The sequence below is a fragment of the Halichoerus grypus genome, chromosome 13 (assembly GCF_964656455.1).
Source record: "Halichoerus grypus chromosome 13, mHalGry1.hap1.1, whole genome shotgun sequence".
In the NCBI taxonomy this organism is placed as follows: domain Eukaryota; kingdom Metazoa; phylum Chordata; class Mammalia; order Carnivora; family Phocidae; genus Halichoerus; species Halichoerus grypus.
The window spans coordinates 44298579-44319521 of NC_135724.1; the positions used below are offsets into that span (position 1 = coordinate 44298579).

Genomic DNA, 20943 nt, shown 5'->3' on the forward strand with positions numbered 1-20943 from the left:
GCTGGAAGGGACAGGGAGGAATACGGATAGCTAACGCCCACTGCTTAGCTGCCTGAGGACCGGCTTGGTGCCTCGGGGTAAATTCTTGAACTATGATAAACCCCAGCAGGGCGGGGATGGTTACACAAGACGCACACCTACAACAGCGCATTGTTGACCATGGTGTAGCCAAAGGCAGGATGCTGTCAGCTCCGAGTGCCTTGTTTCCCAACCACACACACCCGAGAATGTTGTCTTTGAATCATGAGGTGATAGAAACCTAGTGTTTTTCATATGTCATTTTGACTTGGTGATTATTTAAATACTCTTGTGACATAAATTCAAAATCTTAGTCTTCTCAGAATAAAAGGCCCACCAGGCATGTTGTCCACCATGATTTGAATAAGCAATTGGAATTTTTTAAAAAAATGGCAGTATGGACATTTTACATGTTCTTTACAATGTTGATATACCTTTGAAGCTGAGTAGATGTGACTCTTGTCCAAATTGCAGCCTTCTTTCCTTCTGTAGAGGTGTAACTCACAGTCCTGAGGCTAGATCTCCTCCCTTTGGCTTTGTCTCTGAAAGCCTCGTTTCAGAACGCGCTTTCAAGCTTCCTAGTCACTCTGAAGTGAGGCAGGGACGGAGGAATTCAGTCATTTTCATCCATCCAACCACCTCACCTTACTCTTGAGCAGTTGAACCATCCCTTGAATGGTGTCAGCCGTGGTGTGTGCATGCGTGTGTGAGGAGCAGGGAAGGGGTACAAAGGAGTCAGGGTAGATTCACTTGATTTCTTCCATACATCTTCTGTTAGGTTTTGAAAAAGCATTTACCTCATTTTTAGGTAAATTGTATTTTTCTCGTCCTTTCTCTTTTTATTAAGCACCATGTTAAGTCTCTGGTTTTTCACTTATGGGTACTCAGCAGAATATTGAAGCACTTCATTGTACACTGTTGTTTTGCTGGCCCCGTGACAAGCAGGCAAAAAATTGTTAAATTGGAAATAGAAACAGCTAGCTTCACCATAGTCCTCGCCTAGTGGCATATAATGAATACGATGCTTTTATTCGAAGTGACTACTATGACGTGTTGGGAGCCAGCTCCCATAGTCTGCAACAGTAAAACACCAGAGGAGATGGGGACGGGTTCCCTTCCACATGCTGTTGTCGCTGACAGTCTCAAAGAGAGAGTGGGGCCCCCAGGAGAGCACAATCCCAGGGGGCGGCGCTGAGTCCAGTCCGTTCGTTAGAAGCCTGATGCACAGATAGACAAATCAGGAACGTGTCCTCATGCAGGAGAGCGCTTGTTCAGTCGTGAGGTCTGCTGATATTTCAGAAGCCCAGGAATAAGCCCAGTCACTCAGAAAAACAGATTAAAATCAATGGAACGCATAGGGAAGAGTTTGCATGTGTAACAAGGAACTAGAAACAAGAAAACCAAAGTGGCACTTGCAAGGTGCATGAAGGCTGGTGGGAGGGGCCAGAGCAGGAAGGGGAAGGGGGCAGAATGTTCTGGGACGGATAGCCCACTGAGGGTTGGGGACAGCATGGAGCAAATGGGCTGGCCCTCATTCTACAGGAAAAAGAGCGTGCAGAGCTCAGAGACCCTCGGTGAGTTATCTGATGGCTCTGGCCTCCGTCTCTCCATCAGTAAAGTCAAAATATTACTTTATGGAGTTGTTGTGAGGTGTGAATCCGATAACCCATAAAGTTTTTAACATTGTGTCTAACAAACTCAAAAAATGTTGGCTATTACAACATTTTTTTCTCTGAAGAGTAATTATTACTGTAAAATGGAAAACATATTCTAGAGTTTTAAATCAAGAGAAAAAAGGAGTGTCAAAAATCCCTCCCAATATAGAACAGACTGTTGGGAGGAGGACGGGGTGGGCGATGGGGGCAGGCTCGTGTGCACCTGTGCAAGTTTGCCTGCCCAAATAAAAAACGACAGAAAACCTAAACAGAAACTGCTTGAGCCGAAAATACCCAAGTGGGCTCCCAAGGGAGGATATGATGATCTGATCCTGGACTGAGCTTAGAAAAATAGCTCTAGAAATCATTTTTAAGCAGGCATTTGCTCAAACCAGAGAACAGGACCAGGTGACTGTAAAGGTTTTCTTCCAGGATTTCATATACAGTCAGAATTCCGTTTTGGCATAGCCCACCATCGCCAAAGGACGAATATCTGTCAGCATCTCCTGAGCCCGGGCCAGGCGGGCACGGTGTTCTGCCGAGGAGCGAGCACCAGGCAGTCAGGGAGCGGCTCCGAACTGCGGTCTATGATCCAGCTGCCTGAGTGTGAATTCTGACCTCTGGGCTGAGAAGCTGGCCACGGCATCCCGTAAAATGGGGCTGCTAGGATCCACCTAGTAGGCATTCTGTGAGCACTCAGTACTGTGTCCTGCACAGAGTGAATTCTCAGTAAATGTAGTTCTTTTCGGACATCCATTTATTCTCTTAAGAATTCTTTGGGCTAGGTATTATCCCATTTCTCAGATGAAGACATCAAAACTCATTGATTTGGTCTGAAAGATGGTAGAGTCAGGATTCAAACCCAGGTCTGTGAGTTTTAGGGCTGAATGTGCTGGGGGCTCCTAAAACACCCCAGAAAGCACTATGCCCAAGCTCTTGGGAATAACGGTGCCCTTACATGCTCCACTGGGCTCCACACTTTGAGAGAGATGCTCTTCACTTGCTCTGTTCCCACCATCATGTTCCTTCTTGCCTGAAATCCCTTTTCCAAGCCCCTGTGCCTTTCTCCTTATACCTCATGATCCCTAGGACCCTGCACAGACATTGCCTCCTGCAGGAAGCCTTCCCTGCCTGCCCTCGGCTAGCGAGGTCCCCCTCTGTCCTTCCTTGACTCCCAGTGGGACTGCATCATCCTCATTTTGAAAGGCCTGGCAGAGCACCAGGAACATGGTAGGCACTCAATAAATGCAGAAATAAAAAGCCTACTTACATAAATTCTGGTGGTTTAAAAAAAAAATCATGTTAATTGTAATAATACATTTTTCATAGTTAACAGTGTAACTCTCGGAATTAAAAAACAAAACAACAACAACAAAAAACTGTTCTAGTCAGAGTCCTGGGGGGCACTCATGAGATTCTTAGAGGATTAGCAGCCCCGAGTGGCCCCGAACTCCCCCTCCGCCAACAGTAGTCCCAGCAGTGATCAGTTCTCCAAAATGCCAAGTTCCAGAGTTGTTTTGCTCTCCTAGTTTTTCTTATATTTTAAACTTGCCTTTCCTTTCTCCCCTGGTTTCTTCAGTTCTATGCATCATTTAAGAAAATGATGCTGCCTCAGGGAACAGTACTGGAAACATAACTTCCCCATAACTAGATACAATTTGTTTTGTTTGTTCCTACCAAGAAGGTATTTTCTCCCTTCTCTTAAATTACTTCTGTCCATTTCTATAACAAGCTCTGAATTAATTTGTATCTGTGTTCATGAAATATAGAGGAAATTTCCCACGTGTGGGAACTATAAAGAACTCTTCCTAGAATTGTTCTAACAGTTATAACACTTGAAGCATATGAAACACTATTTATGATAATTCAGGCTTCTCAAACAGTAAGTGGACTGGTGATTTCTTTCTTTTTAAACATTGTAATCATACCAGGCATTCCCCCCCTCTTTTTTTTAAAGAAAAACTTTTTTATTATGGACATTTAGAAATATATGCAAAGAGAGAGAGACTACAATATTGAACTCCCAAGGGTCTAAATTTCAGGTATCAATCGAGCACGTCTCTTCCCTTCCACCACTGTTTCCCTCCTTTCCCATCTGAGCAGAAAAGGGGAAGACGCACCCCCTGGTTGCAAGACTGCCTCCTCTCTCCATGTCTGCTATCCTGAGTCTGGTTTCACCTGCAGTGACAGCTGTCCACACGCGGGCACACCCCTGCACACTCACGTTCGCACGGGCACAAACATGCCCACCTTCACCCAGCTCTGTACCCCATATGCTTTCTTATGTAAAACCAAATATTAGGACAGAAACTCGGTTGGGAACGTAACTTGGAGCAGTAGACATCACTTCCTAACATAACAGACCAACTTGGAATAGTAGACCTAAAAAAGTATGAAGGTCCAAGTGCTTCTGAAAACAAAATTATTCATAGAAAAATCCTCTTCAAATGGGATTTTTAAAAAAGTAATGTCCTAATTGGTGGGCTAATGGCAGATTGTTTTTCTGTTCTGCTGCTTCTGTGTCCTCTACACTTTTCCAATTTTCAACAATGAGTAGGTCTCGCTTTTATAATTTAAAAATAGCCCCCAGATGCTAAGAGGGGTAATTTGTCAGTTGCCTCTTACTCTCTTACACAGCAAAATAAATATGGACCAGAAACTAAATGAGATCTTTTCCTTGTGTCCAAACCATATTTTCCTTGGCTTGGAAGCCCAGGAGTAGAGAAAAAGGCCTTTCTTGGCAAAGGGAAGCTAAGTGGGTGACACAGCCCAGCCACCACTCTCCTGCCCTTTACCCCTTGGTCTGTCTTTGGCACTTTGTTCTCAGCCCTGGGCAGGGTCTTCTCCACCCTTCCTGAGCCAGTGGATCCCGTGCCACTGCAGATGAACGCTTCTCTTATTGCCTCTCTCACTGTATAATTACCATGTGCCTTCTGGCTCTGGAGAATAGAAAGGATTAACCCCGCTTGCCTCTGGAAAAGCGGGGCCCGGTGTCATATTACACGTCATGGTGCTTGATGTGACGTGGTGTTCACCAGGTGGCAGGAGGAGGATGGGGTGTGTGGAGCCTTGGAAGCCTTGGAAATCTCTCCCTAGCTGTAAAGTGACCAATCCCACAGGGGTGTGTCAGAATTAAATGTAGGGTCACAGCACATAAGGGAACACAAGGGCTGCAAGGTAAATGGAGCTGGAACCTCATGTGTCATTCCTCTCCCCAGAAATTGTCATTGTCCTAAGAATGCTCACTTTCCCATCCCATTTTATGCCCCTTCACGTTGTACCAACAGTTTGGAAGTAACCTCTGAAGTCTTGGGAGTGTTTTGACTGGATTCCGTTGAGTTTAGGGTACCTACTCAGTATGCCTACACCCAGCCCCTGAGCCTCAACTTTTTGTTTCATGGCTATTAAATAGTTTCTCTACAAAGTTGATAATCACCAAATTTTCTTGGGATAACATGCAACATTAACAAACTCCACTGAACTATAACAATTGTGCATTCCTCAAGGCAAGTTGTTGAGTTGTCATTTTCTTTGTTTGTTTGAAATTGCACATGAAGAGGCATTATAAATTACTGGTTAAGGACACAGGCTTTAGAATCAGACCCAGGTTGTAACTTAAGCCAAGTGACAACCATTCTGGGCTTCAGATTCTTCATCTGTGAAATGAGAATAATATGGCCACCTCATAGGATCATTGTAAAACCAAATGAGATAAAGCCCATAAAACAGCCAGCTCACTCTTGGCACATAATACAATTCAATAAATAGTAACTAGCATTAAAGCAGTTGGCCTTCACGGGCTTGCATGTGGCCTCTGCCCGTTACCCCAGGGACAGCGTGGTGCATTCAGAGCCAGCTCTGTGTCTAGCCAGCTGGGCATCCTTGAGCATTACGTATTTGGGACTCGTTTCTCCATTTGTAAAATGGGACGTTGATCTAGGTCATCCTGGAGATCTTCCCTTCCAAAAGTGTGGCTGGCTATTTAGGAAGAGGTGCTGTGACAGTTCGAAGGGACAGAATGATTAACTGAAAACCTCTCAAGTCCGTGATGTTGACTTGTTGTTCTTTAGTCTGTGCTCATCCTCCTTCGCACTGGTTCTCAACTCAGCTGTTCATCAGACTAATTTGGAGAGATGCCTGGGCCCCAACCCTAAGCAGTAATTACATCATAATATCTGGCACTATTTTTTAAAAGCCCCTCCAGTGATTCAGTGTGCCACCAGGGTTAAGGACCACTGCCGTATGCAAATAACACAGTCCAAAGCAAGGCAGAGGAGAAAGGATGTGGCTAAGCCACAAACTGCATCTTTGAGGAGATGTGATTTCAGATTGGTGTTTCATTCAGTCTCACTTCTAAATTTGCTCTTTTCCTTAACATCATTGGAGAGCATAGCCTGACATCAGCCCCCATCGGCCTCGAAACTCAATCCAGACTCCTTGACCTGGCTTATACAGCTTTTCACGATCTGACTCTGCTGCTCCAGCCTCATTTTTCAGGCGGCCTGCCTCTGCCCCAGTAGGGAGTAATCACATGCCAGGTTTCTTCTAGCTTCAAGCCTTTCTATCTTTCCTACCCCTCTCCTTTCTTACCTGACCTTCCCTGCCGCCCTGGTACTTGGCCAACTTCTGCTTGTCCTTCAGGTCTCCACTGAACTTTCTCTTTCTTCCAGGCCTCCCCAGAGTTGAGTTAGGTGCACCTCCTGTGGACTCCCGTAACCCACTCTGCACACCCCGTGACACACTGCACTTGATCTGCATTCCCAACCCCACAGACTGTTAAATTCCACGAAAGCAAGGAATGTGTGGTTTACTTACCACAGCGTCCCCTGAATTTCACATGGTCAAGATCATTGAATATGGGTAGAGTAAATAATTGAATGACTGCACAGTAAAAGGAAATTCTTAAAGAACCGAGTCACAGTAAATTAAAGAAACCAGATCCTATGAATGAATGCACAAGAAAAAAATAAATTCTTAATGACGGAGTCACACTAAGCCAGGTATATCGGGCCCTATCCCTATCCTCTCTTTCATTTAAGACCATTCTTTAACACCAGAGAGAGGAGAAGCCATAGTGGGGAACCAGACTTTTCCACAAGAAGGAGCTTAATTTCCTTTGGAGACTTGATCCTGCATTATTTGTTCCATAAACAATAATCAACAGTGTTAATATTAAAAAGCAAGAGAAATATATTTCAGTATCTTTTAATGCATATTTTTAGTGAACTTTTATATTCTTACTAGTTAGTGAAATATTTACAGATAAAATGACAGGATGTTTAGGGTTTACTATAAAAATTCCATTGGGGAGAGGGAGCAATAGAAGTATAGGTGAAACAAGCTTGGCCAAGGGTTGATAGCTTTTGAAGCTGGATGGACACATGGGGGTTCATTATATAATTTTCTCTGCTTTGGCGTAAGTTTGAAATTGTCCAAAACAAAATGTTAAAAAATAAAAGTAAAAAAAAAAAATACAATCGTGGGAGGACTTTTTTCTCAGCATTGCTGTTTGGTTCAATGAGTGTCAAAAACAAAACAAAACAAAAAAAAACACCAAAAACCAAGGCGGCCATACATCATCCCGAGCCAGCTTGGTCTTGGTCAGTTGGAAAACAGGAATGTTCTCCAAGGTTAGTAAACTGTAATCAGTTCCACGTAGTTTTCAGGCACCAGAGTTTACAAATCACTGCAGTTTGATTTGTAACTCCATTCATATGTCCACAAGAAATACAGCCCTTGCCGACGTCCCCCCCATTCGCTTGGCCGAACAATGCTTTTCCAGGGCACTTGCAAAACAGACCCCAGGACGCCATTTTACGATCATTGGCACCGCCCTGTCCTTCCGCATTGTTTTCACAGCTCAGAACGCGCTTCCTTTTAAAGTTAGAAGAAACCAGCAGCATAACGTTGCCCTTTACTGCTCCTAACATTTGGTGTCTCAGATACGGCCGCCTCCTTGTCGGAGAGGCCCTGCACCCCGGACGGTCGTGTGCCGTGGCGAGGCCCGCGGGCTCGTGCTTCCCAAGGCTGGCCCGTCCCTGCACAGCGCGTTCCCCCCTCAGCTGCCGCCCAGACCCCACGGCTGGCGCCACCATCTTCGGGCCTCTCCCTTCGCTCCTCCTCGTCCTCCGGGCGGCGCGAGCTGGCGGCCAAGGTTCGGGCCCGCCGCCCGCGCCGGGTTCTGCGCCTCGCTGGGGCTCCTCAGCCGTGCGGTGGGCACCAGCCCTCCCTCCTCAGCTTCCGCCCCCTTCGGCCTCAGTGATTCCGACTGGAGACCCAGCTCGCCCCGGCGCATCACCCAGCCGCCTCGCCGGCCTACGCTGGGCCTCCTTTCACCTCGCCCCCCGGCTCGTCCCTTTGCGCCTCCCATTTCGGCCTCGTGCCATGCGCAGGTGCTTCTCGTTGCAGCCAGGCCCACTTCCCTGTATCTGCCAGAAGGGGGTGGGGGTGTGTGTGTGGGGGGGGGGGGTGTTTCCACCCTAAAAGCCTTTTAAATGGCACATCTCTCCTACGTCACTAAGGTCTCTAACAAACACTTCAACCCAGATTGTTCCTTTGGCCCCTACATCCTGTTCCTTAGAGGACCTGCTGTCTTCTGAGATGTGCTTTCATAGAAATCCTTGTTTGCTAGTTTGGGATACCTTCTCTTGCCGTGCTCTTTCTGAGCGTGCCATGATTGATTTTCTCATCAACCCAGAGAAAAGGGGCAATTTTATAAAAGAAAGAGACATTTTATTTTTTTTAAGATGTTATTTATTTGCGAGAGAGAGAGAGAGAGAGATCACGAGCAGGGAGAGGGGCAGAGGGAGAAGCAGGCTCCCCGCTGGGCAGGGAGCCCGATGGGGGACCCAGGACGAGGAAGGCAAGAGGCTTAGCCGACTGAGCCACCCAGGCGCCCAGAAACAGACATTTTATAAGCGAAATGGAGATACAGAGAAGTCAATTCCCCCAGATTACAGCTAGGAAAGGGCCGAGCCAAGCTGCCCTCACCACTCAGTCACTCCTTTACTCGTTGACTCCATAGAGATTTACGAATCACTCATGCTGTGCCAGAGTACATCCAGGTCTAGATTTTGAAAATGAGCTTCCAAGAAAATAAGCATAGGATTTATTTAAGAATAAAATATTTACTTTGCATCTCTTGACTAAAGTGACTTGCAGTCACTGATACTAATATATTACAGGCCACAAAAATAATTCATATACACGCTTGGATTTCATTGCAAAGCTCTTGCTAAACAAACAGAAGATAGAAAGTACAAACTCTAGACCAAAAGCTTTCCTTCGGTAGTGGTAATTCTTTTCATTCCATTCGTTGTAGGGAGGCCCCTTTACGATCAAACAGACTGCACAAATCCCTCAATGCTACTTAACTAGTTGGGCAAGTTACTCATCATTTTGAGCCTATTTCTTCATCTTTAAAAGGAGGATAATGGATCCTTTACATCCATGAAGTGCTAAGGATCGTGCATGCTATCTGGACAGCACTTAATAAATAGAACTCCCTTTTCTTCCCCTGTCAACGGTAAATTTATCATGTTAACAAGGAAGAGTAAAATGTCTTAGTAATAAGCACACAAGTCTCGTCCTTTCCCACCCGACACGAAACTGTCCTGGAAACACTATAACTAAGTGACTAAGTGTGTTTTAGTTTCACTGCCTCTTTCTGTAGCCTGTTTGATTGATGTGTTAATGGGGAACGAATGACAAGGTTGCATGCAGTGAAGGAGTCCTAGGGTGGTTGGGAGCCACACCCTGGATAAAATTGTGGAAGGAAGGAATTGTGAATCACCCTCCATTCATGGAAAGTTGGACAAAAACATCAGCTGAGAAAAATATATTGAGTTTTAGAAATATGACCTGACTGTAATTAGTTGCTCTCGTCTTTGCACTTACTACCTTCAGGTAGGATGTGAGTTTTCTAATTATCTTTAAAAGATTTTTATTGAAACAAATTCCCAAGCTTTTCTTTTGGGGGAAGGAGGGAAAGCAGCTTCTCTATTTGTCTGTTGTATTTTAGGAGGGGTGAAAGTATTGATTTACCATTACCTCTGTCACATTTCAACATATGATTTCAAAATTGACTTCAAAGCAATAAGATGATGTTCCAAATCAGAGATAGATGATATGAGTTCCATAAAAGCTTTTCATGAAAAAATAGAGCCATTTGCCTACCTACACTGTTAATGAAAAGTGCAATGCACCTCTTGGGTCAAGGAAGTGATTTCTAGTGTGTAAATTCTATTTTCTGATATAGGATATTTGTCAGTAGCCAGCTGTCTACTTGTTTATGGTACAAATGTGACCACTGTGTATTAACTGAATATATACTGAAGTATGTAGGTTCAGCCATCCTTAAAGGGATAGGTGATAATGAATGGATGCAGAATGCTTTAACTGTACAACACTGCTCAGATGTTAACTCTATAATGGGAAAAACGTATCGTGGATTCCTGTTTTTAAAAAATTACCTGTAGCCACTCGTGTTCTAGTACTAGGTCATATTTTTGGCGTGGTCAAGTATTTATTTTTTATAATGATGCCTGGCTGTGACAAATGATTTCTGCTGAGACCTAAGAAACTAGACTGTATATTGTTAATGGAAAACATATTCTCCTAGACTAGTGATATTTTCAATGATTCCTTTCTATAATTAAATGTAGATGTTAGCATATAGGCATTGCTTTATTTTTGGAAAGTTTGTGATTCATGGGTGGGGAGAGCTCAGAAAACAGATTTCTTAAATACGAAATTGCTTTCTCCGTAGAATCTGTTTAAAAGACACTTTGGAGCAATAACATTTTTTTTTTTTTAAGTAGCAGAGAAGGTGGTTTTAAGTAACCCAGGGGAAAGACATGCTTTTCCATCACAGTGACAGCACTTAGCCATAATCACCATGTCAGGGACATTTTCTTTACAGGTACCAGACAGTGAATAAAAGGATTTACTTGAGAAAGCCTGAGACTATTTTGATTTGTCTGGTCCTGAAATACTTATCAAGCTAGGACCAGTACTTCTCAGAGAAGCGTAACTACGGACCGGGTGATATTTGCTGACTGCCATCTTTGAACCTGCTACCTTTGACAGTGACCCAAAGCGGTAGCTCTTAGTTTTAGCGGCCAAACAATCGATTCTAATTGCTTTCACTGTTCCCTCTTTTCTATCACAGAATCGGAAGACTTTTTGATGGTACAGAGCCCATTGTTTTGGACAGTCTCAAACAACATTATTTCATTGACAGAGATGGACAGATGTTCAGATATATCTTGAATTTTCTACGAACATCAAAACTCCTCATTCCTGATGATTTCAAGGTGAGGGATTCACGTTAAATTACCAATAGCATTAAATATGTGATTTGTTTTGATGTGCTCCCCAGAACATTTCAAGCTCTGCATTTTTAACGTATACCAACTCTCTGGTCTCTGACATGGTTACACCGTCTTCATGAAATAGAGGATATGGTCATTAAAGTTTTATGTGACCAAAAGCGGACTGATTTTGTTTAAAGACTGAATTATAATTTATTTTAACACATTGAAAATAAGTTGATTAAATTCAAAGCTTATTTCTGCTACATCTTAATAAGGTAGGAAATACAAGGAAACCTCCTTAGCTTAATACTTCTTCTCCCAGATACTTAAAGGAAGTATTACACTTAACAGTAAAATTTTAGATTGTTCCCTTTGAAGTTAGTAACAGGTGTTAGTCTCACATTGGGCTGGCAACTCTAGGCCATGGAATCAGACAAGAAGAACAAACAGAAAGTGTTACTATTGAAAGGAAATATACACAAATGTAATCTTTGCAGCTGTTAATATTTAAATAGATTCTAAAGAATCAACTCAGTACTGTTAGAACTAATGAAGAACTCATTAAAGCATCTACATTCAGGATCAACATATCACAATTGATAGCTTTCCTACAGAATAGCAAGAGTGAAGCATAAGATATAATGGAAGGGTATACCACTCACAGTAACAACAGAATTTATAAGACCTAGGAACAAACCTAACAAGAAGTGGGCAAAGTCTGATTAAGAAAACTGCAAATCTCTACATAAACTATAAAAGAAGAGTTGTATAAATGAAAGGAAATTCTGTGTTCCGGGATGGGAAGCCTCGATATCATTAAGATGTCACCTGTCCCCAGATGATAAATTCAGCACAAACCCATTTAAGTCACAAATTTTTTTAAAATGAAATTTGATCCATTTATAAAGTGTATGTAGAAGAAACGGAGCTTAAGAATAGCTAAATAAATTATTAGGGATGATAATAGTGGTGGTAATGGTGGGCTGTGGCGGATGCGTCCTACCAGACATCAGAACATACTAGAGAGCTAGAGTAATTAAAAAGTGTGATCCTGATTGGGTTGAAATTAACAAATAGATCAGTGGAGAAGAACAGGGTGTGGAGAAGATGTGTGTATAAAGGAATCTGATATATTATAAAGGTGGTAATTCAATCAGTGGGAAAACAAAGGAATAATCAGTAATTGGCACTGAGATAGTTGGCACAGAGACATTTGGGGAAAAAATGTAAAGCCAAAGCCCTATCTTATATCCTAAGTTCACAGATATTCCAGAAATGAACATAAAAATTAAAACTATAAAAAATATCAGAAAAAAAATCTAAAGGAATTTCTAAAAGCATAATTTTGAGGCAGAGAGGGCCTACTTAAGGAAGACTTAACACCCAGAACGTAGCCTTTAAAAAAAAAAAAGTTTAATTAAAGACACCACATACATATAAAAGACAAGTGTTAGACAACAGGAAATATTTGCAATAAAAGATTAATATCATTAATAAAAGAATTCCTAAAATTTATAAGAAACATACAAACAACCCAATGGAAAATGTTTTTAGACAGAAACAAAAATCTCCCAAAGAAAAAAATAAAAATTGCCAATAAGCATTTTAAAAAGATATTTAATCTCTGTAGAATCAAAGAAACAAAAATTGAGATACCCCTTTTTATCTATCAGATTGGCAAAAATGTAAAAAAATGGTAATATACAGTGTCGGGGATACACATCATGGTTGGGAATAAACATTTTTGGAGGGCAATTCAGCAGTTTTTAAATTTTCAATCACACATACTCTTTGATCTAGCAGTTTGGAGTCAATTTATTTTCTAGAAATAGTTGCATAAATATGCAAAGATATAGGTACCTGGGATGTTCACTGTGGTCGTATCATTTGTAATAGCAGAAACTTGACACAACTAAAAAAAAGTTCAGCAATAGCACATCCTTACCAAGAGCTCTATGATCTGATGTGTGAGGGGAGAAAATCACCAAGATTTCACCATTCAGTGAAAATGCATAGCCATATTCGTATTTACGTTAAAAATATGTGTGCGTAAATACACAAAAAGATCTAGAAGATTAGATCCCAAATTAGTAAGGACTCAGGGGGCCCCCGTCCATCTTCCCCGTCAGGATTTTGAGCGGTGGGGCACCTGCCAAGTCTACATTTGGTGAGGAAATGCGAGAGAAAGAGTCAGAACTGCAGCTAGTGTGGGCACTCCCGGCAGCCTTGAAATCAGCCTGAGGCAGTGCGTGACCCCGTGGCTCCCCGTGGCTCCCCAACCAGTGGCAGCACCCAGGGGCCTCCCAGAGTGCACCTCTTGACGGTGCTGAGTGTCATTCGGGCTTTAAAGACAGACGAAGTTGGTTTGTGCAACATGGCTCCTTACGAAAGTAAGCTACTTTATCCAGTGATGATCTCTTCCAATTCAGGAAGGAAAACATATTGGGAGTGTGTTTCTCAGATGGCACCTTCCTGGAGGGTTTTCAAGGGTAATTTTCAATGTGTCGTTTTTTTTCTTTCTGTGCCAACTTTTGAACCTCTTTCCTGCCTTCCCTTCAGGCCACTTCACTCACTGGCAAGTGTCTCATGCAGAGGCCCGAGGGAGGTCTCCCGCCTGCAGCCCTCGGCGTAAGCCTGGGGACGCACCTGCTCAGACAGAGTGCTGGTGCCTGTAGGCAGCAGGACTCACAGCAGCTGCAGGCCGAGGAGAGCTAGGAGGACAGTCAGGACCGCTTCTAGAAAGCAGGCACTGGCCCCACGTGGAGACAGGCAGTGGGGCTGAGTTCTGCACTGGACACAGGGCGAGAGAGAAGGGAGGGGAGGAAGGGGGGGCCTGCTGTAGGTGGGCACGGACTTCAGCAGTGCCCCGCATCCCCCCCCCCCGCCCAGTAATTAGACCTGGCACCTCGCATGTCAGGTGTTCACCAATCAGGTCTGGGCTTCCCGTGTGGAAGAGCAAGTAAGCGAGTGGAAAAGGAAGGGCTGAAAGTGTGATATGGCGACAGTGGGGGGCCAACGTTTTCCTAGAAGGAATGCAGTGGAACTGGGGAAAGGGGTGAAGGAAGGACATTTCACTTTTAGTTCCCTTTTAAGGTGATTGCATTTCCAAATGACCGCTCAGAATCTCTACGTGGAGAGTTCATTGGCTCCTCAAGCTGCCTAATCATAAGCTGGCCATGCCCGCCTCCCCAAGCCCACTACCACTGTGGAACCTGCCCGCTTGCTTTGTGTCCTATCTCTGTAAAAAATGTCAGAACCCATCTGCCTGCTCGAGGCAGGAGCCTGGAAGTCATTCTGCACTTTGTCCCCTTCTTCATCTCCCAGACACGATCCATCAGCAAGCCAGTCTGTAGTGCCTTCTGGATACTTCTCGAATCAATTCCTTCTTCTCTTTTTTTTTTTTTTTTTTTAAAGATTTTATTTATTTATTTGAGACACAGAGAATGAGAGAGAGAGAGAGAACACATGAGAGGGGGGAGGGTCAGAGGGAGAAGCAGACCCCCCGCCAAGCAGGGAGCCCGATGCGGGACTCGATCCCGGGACTCCAGGATCATGACCTGAGCCAAAGGCAGTCGCTTAACCAACTGAGCCACCCAGGCGCCCTCAATTCCTTCTTCTCATCCCACCTCCCTATCCAAGGCTCGGCTCTCTGGATGACTTGGACTAGCTTCCTAATTGATTTCCCTCTCCCACCCTTTCCCCCCTCTCATCTACTCTCCATGTTGAAACCGGGAGACACTTTCTCATTAGACTTTTTATTTCGAAATCATTGTAGACTCTCATGTAGCTGTAAGAAATAATAGATCCTATGTTACCCGATTGCCCCAGTAGTAACATCTTGCAAAATGATAGTACAACAGCACAACCAGAATGCTGACCTTGAAATAGTCAAGGCACAGAACATTTCCATCATGGCAAGGATCCCTCCCGTTGCCCTTTTATAGCCATACCCTTCTCCCTCTCCCCATCCTCTGCCATCTCCCACCCCATCCCTCACCAAGGGACACTTTTTGAAAAAAATAGTGTTACCATGACTTGCTCCTGCTTACAACTCTGCAGGGGCTTCCCATTCATTGTTTGTGGAGCAAAGCAGCATATCCTTGTGAGAACCCACAAGGCCCAGAATACTCCAACCCCTGCTCTCCACACCACCACCCCCGCCCCCACAACTCTTACCTACACATATGTCCTACAGGACTTTCCTTAGTTCCACAAGCACACCATGTTCTTGCCCCCTTCAAAGAGACCATTCTGTCGCCTAACACTCTTTTCCTGGCCTTTATTTGTCATTAGGGCTCATTGTATTCATCACTAATGATGAATACAGTGTTTAGTCCAGCTTGGTTTGCCTGTACCCTGCGATTCTCCCCGTGGTCACACACGTACATTTGTAATTATTTGTCTTCATTGTTTGGCACCATATACCCAACTGTAAGTTATACATGCTTTTGGCTGCAGGTGTTGGAATAGTCAATCAGCAATGCCTTAAACTAATAGAGATTTATTTTCTCACATAAGAAATCAGAGGTCCATGGTTATTGACAGTGATATCTGTTCGGTGATGTCGTCAAGGACCAGGACTCTCTGTCTTTTTGTTTTGCCATCTTCAATGTTGACGTTTTGGCCTCACGCTTGTCACCTCAAGGTCGTAAGGTGGCTGCAGCAGCTCCAGGCATCACATCCTCATTCAAGGCAGGAGAATGGGACAAAAGCCTTTTTTTTTTTTTTTTTGCTATTTTTTTTATTGTTATGTTAATCCCCATACATTACATCATTAGTTTTAGATATAGTGTTCCATGATTCATTGTTTGTGCATAACACCCAGTGCTCCATGCAGAACGTGCCCTCCTCAATACCCATCACCAGGCTAACCCATCCTCCCAACCCCCTCCCCTCTAGAACCCTCAGTTTGTTTTTCAGAGTCCATCGTCTCTTATGGTTCTTCTCCCCCTCCGATTTCCCCCCCTTCATTCTTCCCCTCCTGCTACATTCTTCTTCTTCTTTTTTTCTTTCTTAACATATATTGCATTATTTGTTTCAGAGGTACAGATCTGAGATTCAACAGTCTTGCACAGTTCACAGCGCTTACCAGAACACATACCCTCCCCAGTGTCCATCACCCAGTCACCCCATCCCTCCCACCCCACCCCCCACTCCAGCAACCCTCAGTTTGTTTCCTGAGATTAAGAATTCCTCATATCAGTGAGGTCATATGATACATGTCTTTCTCTGTTTGACTTATTTCGCTCAGCATAATACCCTCCAGTTCCATCCACGTCGTTGCAAATGGCAAGATCTTACTCCTTTTGATGGCTGCATAATATTCCATTGTATATATATACCACATCTTCTTTATCCATTCATCTGTTGATGGACATCTTGGCTCTTTCCACAGTTTGGCTATTGTGGACATTGCTGCTAGAAACATCGGGGTGCACGTAGCCTTTCGGGTCCCTACTTTTGTATCTTTGGGGTAAATACCCAGTAGTGCAATTGCTGGATCATATGGTAGCTCTATTTTCAACTTTTTGAGGAACCTCCATACTGTTTTCCAGAGTGGCTGCACCAGCTTGCATTCCCACCAACAGTGGAGGAGGGTTCCCCTTTCTCCGCATCCCCGCCAACATCTGTCATTTCCTGACTTGTTAATTTTAGCCATTCTGACTGGTGTGAGGTGGTATCTCATTGAGGTTTTGATTTGGATTTCCCTGATGCCGAGCGATATTGAACACTTTTTCATGTGTCTGTTGGCCATTTGGATGTCTTCTTTGCAAAAATGTCTGTTCATGTCTTCTGCCCATTTCTTGATTGGATTCTTTGTTCTTTGGGTGTTGAGTTTGATGAGTTCTTTATAGATTTTGGATACTAGCCCTTTATCTGATATGTCATTTGCAAATATCTTCTCCCATTCTGTCAGTTGTCTTTTGGTTTTGTTGACTGTTTCCTTTGCTTTGCAAAAGCTTTTTATCTTGATGAAGTCCCAATAGTTCATTTTTGCCCTTGCTTCCCTTGCCTTTGGCGATGTTTCTAGGAAGAAGTTGCTGCAGCTGAGGTCGAAGAGGTTGCTGCCTGTGTTCTCCTTTAGGATTTTGATGGACTCCTGTCTCACATTGAGGTCTTTCAACCATTTGGAGTCTATTTTTGTGTGTGGTGTAAGGAAATGGTCCAGTTTCATTCTTCTGCATGTGGCTGTCCAATTTTCCCAACACCATTTGTTGAAGAGACTGTCTTTTTTCCATTGGACATTCTTTCCTGCTTTGTCAAAGATTAGTTGACCATAGAGTTGAGGGTCCATTTCTGGGCTCTCTATTCTGTTCCATTGATCTATGTGTCTGTTTTTGTGCCAGTACCATACTGTCTTGATGATGACAGCTTTGTAGTAGAGCTGGAAGTCTGGAATTGTGATGCCGCCAGCTTTGCTTTTCTTTTTCAACATTCCTCTGGCTATGCGGGGTCTTTTCTGGTTCCATACAAATTTTAGGATTATTTGTTCCATTTCTTTGAAGAAAGTGGATGGTATTTTGATGGGGATTGCATTGAATGTGTAGATTGCTCTAGGTAGGATTGACATCTTCACAATATTTGTTCTTCCAATCCATGAGCATGGAACGTTTTTCCATTTCTTTGTGTCTTCCTCAATTTCTTTCATGAGTATTTTATAGTTTTCTGAGTACAGATCCTTTGCCTCTTTGGTTAGATTTATTCCTAGGTATCTTATGGTTTTGGGTGCAATTGTAAATGGGATCGACTCCTTAATTTCTCTTTCTTCTGACTTGTTGTTGGTGTATAGGAATGCCACTGACTTCTGTGCATTGATTTTATATCCTGCCACTTGACTGAATTCCTGTATGAGTTCTAGCAGTTTTGGGGTGGAGTCTTTGGGATTTTCCACATAAAGTATCATATCATCTGCAAAGAGTGAGAGTTTGACTTCTTCTTTGCCAATTTGGATGCCTTTGATTTCTTTTTGTTGTCTGATTGCTGTGGCTAGGACTTCCAATACTATGTTGAATAGCAGTGGTGATAGTGGACATCCCTGCCGCGTTCCTGACCTTAGGGGGAAAGCTTTCAGTTTTTCCCCATTGAGAATGATATTCGCTGTAGGTTTTTCATAGATGGCTTTTATGATATTGAGGTATGTACCCTCTATCCCTACACTCTGAAGAGTTTTGATCAAGAAAGGATGCTGTACTTTGTCAAATGCTTTTTCTGCATCTATTGAGAGGATCATGTGATTCTTGTTTTTTCTTTTGTTAATGTATTGTATCACGTTGATTGATTTGCGGATGTTGAACCAACCTTGCAGCCCAGGGATAAATCCCACTTGGTCGTGGTGAATAATCCTTTTAATGTACTGTTGGATCCTATTGGCTAGTATTTTGGTGAGAATTTTTGCATCCATGTTCATCAGGGATATTGGTCTGTAATTCTCCTTTTTGATGGGGTCTTTGTCTGGTTTTGGGATCAAGGTAATGCTGGCCTCATAAAATGAGTTTGGAAGTTTTCCTTCCATTTCTATTTTTTGGAACAGTTTCAGAAGGATAGGTATTAATTCTTCTTGAAATGTTTGGTAGAATTCCCCTGGGAAGCCATCTGGCCCTGGGCTTTTGTGTTTTGGGAGATTTTTGATGACTGCTTCTATTTCCTTAGTGGTTATAGGTCTGTTCAGGTGTTCTCTTTCTTCCTGGTTCAGTTTTGGTAGTTGATACATCTCTAGGAATGCATCCATTACTTCCAGGTTATCTAATTTGTTGGCATAGAGTTGCTCATAATATGTTCTTATAATTGTTTGTATTTCTTTGGTGTTGGTTGTGATTTCTCCTCTTTCATTCATGATTTTGTTGATTTGGGTCATTTCTCTTTTCTTTTTGATAAGTCTGGCCAGGGGCTTATCAATCTTGTTAATTCTTTCAAAGAACCAGCTCCTAGTTTCGTTGATCTGTTCTACTGTTCTTTTGGTTTCTATTTCATTGATTTCTGCTCTGATCTTTATTATTTCTCTTCTCCTGCTGGGTTTAGGCTTTATTTGCTGTTCTTTCTCCAGCTCCTTTAGGTGTAGGGTTAGGTTGTGTACTTGAGACCTTTCTTGTTTCTTGAGAAAGGCTTGTATTGCTATATACTTTCCTCTTAGGACTGCCTTTGCTGTATCCCAAAGATTTTGAATAGTTGTGTTTTCATTTTCATTGGTTTCCATGAATTTTTTTAATTCTTCTTTAATTTCCTGGTTGACCCATTCATTCTTCAGTAGGATGCTCTTTAGCCTCCATGTATTTGAGTTCTTTCTGACTTTCCTCTTGTGATTGAGTTCTAGTTTCAAAGCATTGTGGTCTGAAAATAGGCAGGGGATGATCCCAATCTTCTGGTACCGGTTGAGACCTGATTTATGACCTAGGATGTGATCTATTCTGGAGAATGTTCCATGGGCACTAGAGAAGAATGTGTATTCCGTTGCTTTGGGATGGAATGTTCTGAATATGTCTGTGAAGTCCATTTGGTCCAGTGTGTCATTTAAAGTCTTTATTTCCTTGTTGATCTTTTGCTTAGACGATCTGTCCATTTCAGTGAGGGGGGTGTTAAAGTCCCCCACTATTATTGTATTGTTGTCGATGTGTTTCTTTGCTTTTGTTATTAATTGCCTTATATAATTGGCTGCTCCCATGTTAGGGGCATAGATATTTACAATTGTTAGATCTTCTTGTTGGATAGACCCTTTAAGTATGATATAGTGTCCTTCCTCATCTCTTATTACAGTCTTTGGTTTAAAATCTAATTTGTCTGATATAAGGATTGCCACCCCAGCTTTCTTTTGGTGTCCATTAGCATGGTAAATGGTTTTCCACCCCCTCACTTTCAATCTGGGGGTGTCTTTGGGTCTAAAATGAGTCTCTTGCAGACAGCATATCGATGGGTCTTGTTTTTTAATCCAATCTGATAGCCTGTGTCTTTTGATTGGGGCATTTAGCCCATTTACATTCAGGGTAACTATTGAAAGATAGGAGTTCAGTACCATCGTATTGCCTGTAAAGTGACTGTTACTGTATATTGTTTGTGTTCCTTTCTGGTCTATGTTGCTTTTAGGCTCTCTCTTTGCTTAGAGGACCCCTTTCAATATTTGTTGTAGGGCTGGTTTCGTGTTTGCAAATTCCTTTAGTTTTTGTTTGTCCTGGAAGCTTTTTATCTCTCCTTCAATTTTCAATGACAGCCTAGCTGGATATAGTATTCTTGGCTGCATATTTTTCTCATTTAGTGCTCTGAATATGTCCTGCCAGTCCTTTCTGGCCTGCCAGGTCTCTGTGGATAAGTCTGTTGCCAATCTAATGTTTCTACCATTGTAGGTTACATATCTCTTCTCCCGAGCTGCTTTCAGGATTTTCTCTTTGTCTCTGAGACTCGTAAGTTTTACTATTAGATGTCGGGGTGTTGACCTATTTTTATTGATTTTGAGAGGGGTTCTCTGTGCTTCCTGGATTTTGATGCCTGTTTCCTTCCCCAAATTAGGGAAGTTCTCTGCTATAATTTGCTCCATTATACCTTCTGCACCTCTCTCTCTTTCTTCTTCTTCTGGGATCCCAATTATTCTAATGTTGTTTCGTCTTATGGTATCGTTTATCTCTCGAATTCTGCCCTCGTGATCCAGTAGTTGTTTATCTCTCTTTTTCTCAGCTTCTTTATTTTCCATCATTTGGTCTTCTATCTCACTGATTCTTTCTTCTGCCTCATTTATCCTAGCAGTTAGCGCCCCCATATTTGATTGCACCTCATTAATAGCCTTTTTGATTTCTACTTGGTTCGATTTTAGTTCTTTTACTTCTCCAGAAAGGGTTTCTCTAATAACTTCCATGTTTTTTTCAAGCCCAGCTAGTATCTTTAAAGTGATGATTCTGAACTCTAGATCTGACATCGTACTAATGTCCGTATTGAGTAGGTCCCTGGCAGTCGGTACTACCTCTTGTTCT

At 42.8% G+C, this 20943-nt stretch overlaps 1 protein-coding gene across 3 annotated transcripts in view; it reads left to right on the forward strand.

The window, feature by feature from the left end:
- Positions 1 to 20943, forward strand: part of KCTD1 (potassium channel tetramerization domain containing 1) — a 184171-nt gene that overhangs the window by 145093 nt on the left and 18135 nt on the right. For all 3 annotated transcript variants that reach the window (XM_036089209.2, XM_036089210.2, XM_036089208.2), the window contains exon 3: positions 10843 to 10987. In XM_036089209.2, coding sequence (XP_035945102.1) covers positions 10843 to 10987 — 145 coding nt within the window. The remainder of the gene's footprint in view (positions 1 to 10842; positions 10988 to 20943) is intronic.